The 7,691-nt window shown below is 34.1% G+C and overlaps 1 protein-coding gene across 1 annotated transcript; it reads right to left on the bottom strand.

The window, feature by feature from the left end:
• Positions 1 to 3,813: 3,813 nt before the first annotated feature.
• Positions 3,814 to 6,209, bottom strand: LOC139877517 (DNA-3-methyladenine glycosylase-like). The gene is made up of 6 exons (XM_071864956.1): positions 5,886 to 6,209; positions 5,579 to 5,650; positions 5,000 to 5,123; positions 4,637 to 4,707; positions 4,231 to 4,288; positions 3,814 to 4,132 (listed from the first exon to the last, which is right to left on the bottom strand). The coding sequence occupies exons 1-6, from the start codon at positions 6,207 to 6,209 to the stop codon at positions 3,957 to 3,959; spliced, it is 825 nt and encodes a 274-aa protein (XP_071721057.1). The 3' UTR covers positions 3,814 to 3,956.
• Positions 6,210 to 7,691: the final 1,482 nt, after the last annotated feature.

Here is a 7,691-nt window from a genome sequence, read left to right as displayed (position 1 = left end):
ACCATTAGACTTACTGGTTTTCTTCTTAAGTAATCGAATAATGGGTTCACTCTCACTTATGGAATTACTTTCAACAGACAATGGACATTTAGAATTAGCCTCCTTATTGACCCTACCATCATCGTTAACTCCCAGGTCATAATCACCTTCTATATTCGCTCCTTGGCCTGCTTCGTGATTATTAAGATTCTGACCACTAATATTTGGCCCAACAAATGTGTTCTCTCCTTTATTATTCTTTGGGCTTCCCTTACTTGCAGGCCTGTTAGACTTCAGCCCACTATTAGAATTTGAAATTTTACCAGGATTGAAATCACGCGTGACATTAGTGCACTCATTATTAGTGGGATTAACATCATGCTTTGATTTGTCCACAAATTCGCACGCCTTATCACCTTTATTGAGATTAGGGTTACTTTCACGCTCTGCATTAATTACGATATTGGGGCCCCCAACTAGCCCGTCGCTTTCCTTCCCTTCGCTTTCCATCCCTTGAGATTCTCCAACAACCTCATCATCATCATTATTACAGTTGTCACGAATTTCACAGTTGCCTGACTCCTCATCTTCGATGTTAACACCTTGAGGCATCACCGAAAGGTTATTGCTTGCCGGAATATCATCTTCTTCATCACCTGATTGATCTGAATTTCCTGACTCATCCGAGATATCCTCATCACTTTTAAGGACTTCATTTAGGAGACTAAGCTCATCATCCTCAGGAGAAATATCATCATCCTTATTACTGTAAACCTCATCAGAATTGACACTATCTGAATCCCAATAGTATGGATTTTGTTCTCGAAAACATATATGACACCCATGAGCATTTCCGCAATAGTCTGATATAGTATCCTTATTCTCCATCTTAACCTCATTGATTTCCTCATTGACATTGATAAAGTACACCTTGGACTTGTACACAAGCTTTAAGGCATCCTTGACTATTTCTGGTTCTTTTAACTTCACGAAAACTCGACCATTTAACAACGATTGATTGCCGGTGATAGAGCAATTTTCTAATAAGTAAACAACCCCATACCATTCAGCAATCGAGGAGAATGTTTGTTCCGACCAACAAGGCAATGGAACCCCACTGATCGAAATCCATGCCATCCGACCTTCAGGCCAGTTAGAGATATCCCATTTACAGATCTTATGGATCCACTTGTTTAATGTGAGTTTACCCTCAACTGCTTTTTCCACCGCCTCAGTTGAAGATAAGATCAATACAATGCTCAACCCCCCTAGTCGTTTTACCTCAACATCCGGATAACCTTCATCTCTGAGTATCGAATCAAGGTTTTCAAGGATTCGTGGAGTTCTTGCCTCGGCTACAATCGCCCTGTTCAGAACCTCATTGTTTTCCTTGCATGAACTATCTTTAATATGCACCACCTTTTCCTTCTTTTTCTCATTCAAGTTAGGCGCACCCCTCATGTAACTAGTTTTCTGTTTCCTCAAGTCATTTAGAGATTCACTAAGATCCCTTTTATCCCTACCTAGAACCTCACTGAACTGACGACCGTCTTGTAATTTATTAGTGTTGGCATCCACCTTTGATCTTGGGTTGTTACGATATATTGGAGGAAAATCCTCATTCTTTCTAGGAGCCCGAACCGTTGCCATGAAAATCGTGATTCTGTGTTCCTCTGATTCAGAAAACTTGATAGCTTCAAGTGATTGTAATAATCTAGAGCTATCTTTGACATCCGCAAACCTTACGAAGGCAAATCTCTTGCCGTTTTGAAGTCGTTTCCCTGGGACATATACATCCCTGACCATCCCATATTGCTTGAAGATTTTCCAAAATTCAACCACCTTCGATTCCTCCGGAAAGTTAAAGAACATGAACGATGTGAGACGGTTGCGATTCAACCACCTGTTGCTGTAGCTCTCATAGTTGCCGTTGTGCCGCCCTCGTTCTCGATCCGACTCTGCCCTTGACATGCCTTGCCTCACTCTGTCACTTTCTCTCTCTAGTTTTTCTCTCTCACACATTCTCACCTCTTTTTTCCCATTATTTCATTTTAATTTCCAAAATACCCTTTTATCTCTTCGAGTACTACGTGCATATCAATTTGTGCATATCAATTGATTTACTCTGTACGTATTTTTCCCCTTTCAATCCTTCCATCTTTCTTGCATTTCTTCCTTGACTAGATCTTGCAATTCTTCTCACCTAACTTTTTGTTTATATTATTTCTCATTTCATGCTATCATCATCCCTGAACTAGCATACTACTCCGTATGATTCTATGCATGGGCGGAACTATCAATAGACAAGGGAGGGCACTCGCCTCCCCAAAATTTGGAGTTGTATGAGTAATTGTATAGTATTTGAGGGTATAAATTAATTTTATATAGTGTTTGCCCTCTTAAAAAATTTCAGCCGTACAATTCATTTTGAGAAGCCAAACCGTCTCTTGAATCTTCTTCAAGAGTGTTTTTAAGAATTTCCCAAATCAAATCACTTTGACACATACAAATCACGTGTTTGTTCACATATTTTTATGTTAATTATTTTTTTTTTTGGTCTCGCTATTATGTCAAATTCATATAATCTTTCTGTTTGTTATTCTAGCACTTGAGTTTATAAGTTTGTTATTAATTTACATCCCAGTACAATATTAGCTACTTAAATTTTGGATTAAACTCATTAACCTTTTAGTCTGGTTTCTTGATTTACTCTTCTCATTTTTCTTTTTAGATTTATTTTTTTTCTTTAGATCCGAAGAAGTACTTTTCACAAATAACATTCATTTTATAAGGGTTGCCGTAGAATATTATATATCTTTTGAATTTATGGAATGTTCTAATGGTTTGGGTTAGTAATAAGATAGGTTTGTTAAAAAGGAGGTGAAGGTTTTCAAACTGACTTGTAATATTTCTCATTTTCGGATATACTCCGTAATATGACGATGTTGATTTAATTAACTTTCGCCCTCCTAAAAATAATTTTCAACTTCCGCCACTGATTCTATGACTATTTCCTACCTGTAAGTTTTTGTTTTCAACTCAATATTTGGTTTATAGTATTCAATCGGTTTGAATACAAAGCCAGTAATTTTTAACAAATATTTTGATTCAACAAAATGGGTTTTACTTAAGTTATTCAATGGTTGAACATGGACAAAAGTTGTTGGGTTGAGTAAAATCGGATTGAAGTGAACTCAACAAATGGTTCGGATTAATGTAAGATGGATTACGGAAATAAAATTGTGAAGGAAAAAAAATAGAGAATTTGTGTGATTGAATGACAACATATTTTTGTTTACCGATAGATACAAATTAATTAAAATTAAAAGATATAGTAACTTACATAAAAGGATCAGAGAGGAATAATCATTCACTCCGTAATCTGTATTAAAGAAATATAGAATAAGGGTATTTTAGGAAATTACACAAAATATTGGTGGATGGAGTAAAAAATGAGGTGGAAATATCAATACTCATTTATACCTCAGATAGTGTTGAATAATAATGTTCTTGTCATTACAAACTGCAACTTAATCAAAAACAAAAGTATGATTTACGACTTTACGTAGTAAAAATAAATCCTTTAATCATGACTACAAATAATTTTCAGGAGGATTTCAGTCTTTCGGATCCGACCCATTCACGCATTGCCCTTTTACCTAAAAAAATATATTGAACTTATTCGAGATAAAACACAACCCAAAATCATCGGAAGATTTGTAAATGTGTCTAGATAGCCACCTTTGTTGATGTATTCACCAAAAGGTTTATAGCACAGAACGACATGATTCACTTTGTTCAACAGTTGAAATAATGCACATCCAAAGTCAAAACTGTAATTCATTGATTTATTAGATTTACATTTCATTAGTTTTTACCTTTATGGTTCAAGATCCATACAACAAATAACTATACATGAAACATAGAATATGATTTTCGTCAACGTTAACAACAAAAACCATTTGTGATTGATGTTCTTAACCAGGAGATAAAGGTGGCCTGAGGGTGTTTTTAGGTGCACTTATCCAAGGGCTACCTGCAATTGCAAACCTCCATAATGCACTAACATGTTCGGGCAAAGCATAATCTATACCCACGCGTGGACCCACTACAATTTCCTTCACTTCTGGCCCCTCCAACAGTTCCAGCCCACCTAAAAGACCAACCCATTTGATTATTTCATTTTCATCTCAATTTATAACAAAACCTTCAAAAAAAAGAACAAAAAAAAAATGTTTCATCAACTATTACCAGGAGTGAAGAGGGCATGTGTAGACCACTCAGTTGAAAGCCCTAATGCTTGACCGACCTAAATGATGTAATCCAACAAAATTATCACATTTTAGAACAAAATGTGACTGTGGGCGAGCCAATCTGGGTTCGTGATCCAGCAACTTTATTATTAAATTGTGTATATTATAATTATTAAATATAATTACAATTACAAAAACATAATTATAATATGATTTTTTATATAATTGAAGAAGTTATTGCACTATGCAATAGTAACACTTTTGCAGCTTAACATATATGACCCATTTGACCACTTTGCTTTTAGGAAAATTTATATGGTCATAAGACAACACAAATCAACACATTTATAAGCAAATGGGTCAAAATTGAGACTTGTGCTTGGGAAAAGGCGATTGAGACTAACCTTGCCAGGCCCAGTAAGAAGAACTGGCTTCTCGGTATCCAAACCCCTACGCTGTTTAATAGTATCCAACCCTGTACTTCAGATCAGATGTTAGTAACTAATACTTGTTTCCAAAGTTAAATATTAGTTTGTTTGACCTTGAAAGTCAAACATAGCTAGCTTACACGTAATCTTTAGATTAAAAAAAAATTGAACATTTGACTTTAATGTCATGTATTAAGACTATTACTTTTAACCAAACAGCAGAATCTTAATGATTTAAAGAACCTGCGATTGTTGTGGAACATCTAGACCGAAAAACATGCAACTTTTATTCGAGTATGCAACAATAAGAAAGAAAAAAAAACAATCATAAATGATTACCAGAAATAGGAGCACAAGAACGAATCAAGACAGCCGACCCAATTCCTTCTTTGTCAGCTACAACATTCAGCATGTTGTGCATACCGTAGCAAAGATACACATAAGCATGCCCTCCTGATCCAAACTATGCAATATTCCAAATGATAAACGAAAATTAAAACTTATTAAAATGCTAAAAAAAAATTTGCCAATTCACATTAAACACCACATAATGAAATTTTATGCAAATTATAGCAACTTTTGACCTCTACTGTAGCATACCTTCAAAATATAACAAATTATTGCAATATAAATCTTCGGTTTATAATTATTGGGTAAGATGACATGTGAAGCTTCTAGGGCAAATACAATTAATGGAAGAATGCCTAAACTTTCATGATAATACTTTTTTTATTCAAAGATTAAGATTTTATTGTCACAATACTAATATGCTCATCAAACAATATACAGAAGCAATCTTTAGGTACATCTTACGTGCAACATGATCTTAGAAACAACTTCATATCGTCATCAACCTAAAGACCAATTCATACGAAAAGGCGGAAATTGAAATCGAATTTATGTAGTAGAATGTCTTACAAGAGGAGCAGTTCTTGATGTAACGCCAACTCGACCATGACAAGCTGAATCGTTAGACCTGTATGCTTCTACCTGCAATTTTACCAGTTATTTTGATATACAACTCATACACACACAAATATATCATACACTAATCAATATACACCTCAATTTAATACCATGAATCCCTAGTTTTTTAAAATATATATGCAATAAAAAACAACTAAATTAATAATAAGCATACTTGCTTCTAGGGTTCCATTTTACTAATAAGCTCTTAAAACATAAAGCAAAAATAAAATAAATAAATAAATATATGATACTTTACCTCTGTAATTTGGAGAACAACATCATCTTTCTTAAGATACTTGCCAAGCAATTGAGGTGCAAGTTCAAGAGCATCAATTTGATAAAAATCAAGACTCAATATTTTTGGGGGTTTCTCTAATAAAAAAGTGTGCTTTAAGTCTTCTAATTTAACATCAGATTGGGTTATGGATTTTTTCTTGATTGTTCTACGTTTTGGTTTGGGTTTTGATTTAGGGTTCAATATTGGGTCACTTTTTACGATATGAGGTTTGGGTTTACTATTGGAACAATTTATGGGTTTTAGGGGTTTGATGACTCGATTGAATCGTTTAGTGATTTTCATTTTGAAGATAAAGTTTAGGGCTTTTTGATTGGTTTTGTAGTGAGGAGACAATTGTTTTGGCGGGTTTTCGATGAACATATATACTGTAGGCAGGGGGAAAGTGTTAAGGGTCAGGGGGCGGCCACGGTGGATTTTTTTTTTTTTTTTTTTTCAGTGTAAAAATTTTGGGTTTTTCGACTTTGTCTCCGGTGGATTTTATTTTTTGCCCTCAAACTTACATATTTTGCCTCAAAACCTTCATATTTTGACTCAAATTCTACAACTTTTGCCCCAAAATTTTCAAATTTTGCCCCAAAATATCCAACTTTTGTCCAAAAAAATTGCTACGATTAAAATTTTTTTTTTTGCCCCCGATGAAAGAAATCCTAGTTTCGCCACTGACTGTAGGGATGTATGGATGGGTGTCTCCTTCAAATAAATCAAATAGAATTACCGAGAAAAATTATACACAAAAAACTTTTCTATATATTAATCATATATTAGTATTGAAACTTTTCTAACAAACAATTAGTTAAAACTTTCTAAAATGCACGTAAAAGTGTCGATTATATGTTGAATTCAAAGTGACAGTTATTGAATTATATAACCCTAAACTAGACTATGAGTTGTTACTTTAGTAAACATAACCCGAAAGTCGCGCAAACCAGATCACTAACGCTAATTCGTAAACTTTAGAATGGGACGCCCGACGACCAATCTCGATAGTAAGCATTGGGCGAGCGATAGGGAGGACGGTCTCTGGACTGATTTCTGTTGGCAAGGCATAAGAGCCGTTACCTATAGCCTGTGTGTTCTTCTACGGAATTACCCAATGAATGTCTCCTAACGCCGCAATAGGGACTACTTTTATACGTGTAAAAGACATGCAATTCTTATAAAACTTCCACAGTATATACTTTTCTTTGTTTGGCAATCTTGAAAATACCTTATCATTTTACTTATTTTATTTGTTATACCTAAACATATAAGATTTATCTATATATAAACAGATAAATTTTGTGTGTTCAGAGACAAACCTTACTCATATGTATATGAAATAGTTTTTCCTTAACTACTTCAAAATATACTACTAATTAAGTTTGAATTTTAAAATGTTTTGTGAGAATATCAAGACGTCAACTAGTATGTCATATGACTTAATTAACACACAACAAGGACATTGCCATTATAAAAAGCATCAAAAGGAGATAGGTCTACAAAGATAAACACGACTTACTAAAGGGGTTGTAATAATCTTAAACACCTAAATACACGTAAAATGGAGTATTTACGGATGAATTTTTTGGAGAAATGATGGTACGTTAACATCAAATTGTTATAAACATTTAATAACAACTGTAAACTAAATAACCAAATGTATGTATCAAAGTTATCAATATTCTATATCTTCATCAGAATATCCTACAACTTTTAACAACAAAAGTATAGTTATATGGTAAAATCCTACAATTTAGGGCGGAAGATTTAGATCTATCAATGGAA

Source organism: Rutidosis leptorrhynchoides, chromosome 11 (genome assembly GCF_046630445.1).
Source record: "Rutidosis leptorrhynchoides isolate AG116_Rl617_1_P2 chromosome 11, CSIRO_AGI_Rlap_v1, whole genome shotgun sequence".
In the NCBI taxonomy this organism is placed as follows: domain Eukaryota; kingdom Viridiplantae; phylum Streptophyta; class Magnoliopsida; order Asterales; family Asteraceae; genus Rutidosis; species Rutidosis leptorrhynchoides.
This window is presented reverse-complemented; position numbering and strand designations above follow the sequence as displayed.

Coding starts and splice junctions, on each gene's coding strand:
- LOC139877517 (XM_071864956.1), bottom strand. CDS start 6,209: ATGAAAATCACTAAACGATTCAATCGAGTCATCAAACCCCTAAAACCC. Junction 4,708..4,999: donor TTCTTGTGCTCCTATTTCTG/GTAATCATTTAT, acceptor TCTGAAGTACAG/GGTTGGATACTATTAAACAG. Junction 4,133..4,230: donor ACATGCCCTCTTCACTCCTG/GTAATAGTTGAT, acceptor TTGGTCTTTTAG/GTGGGCTGGAACTGTTGGAG.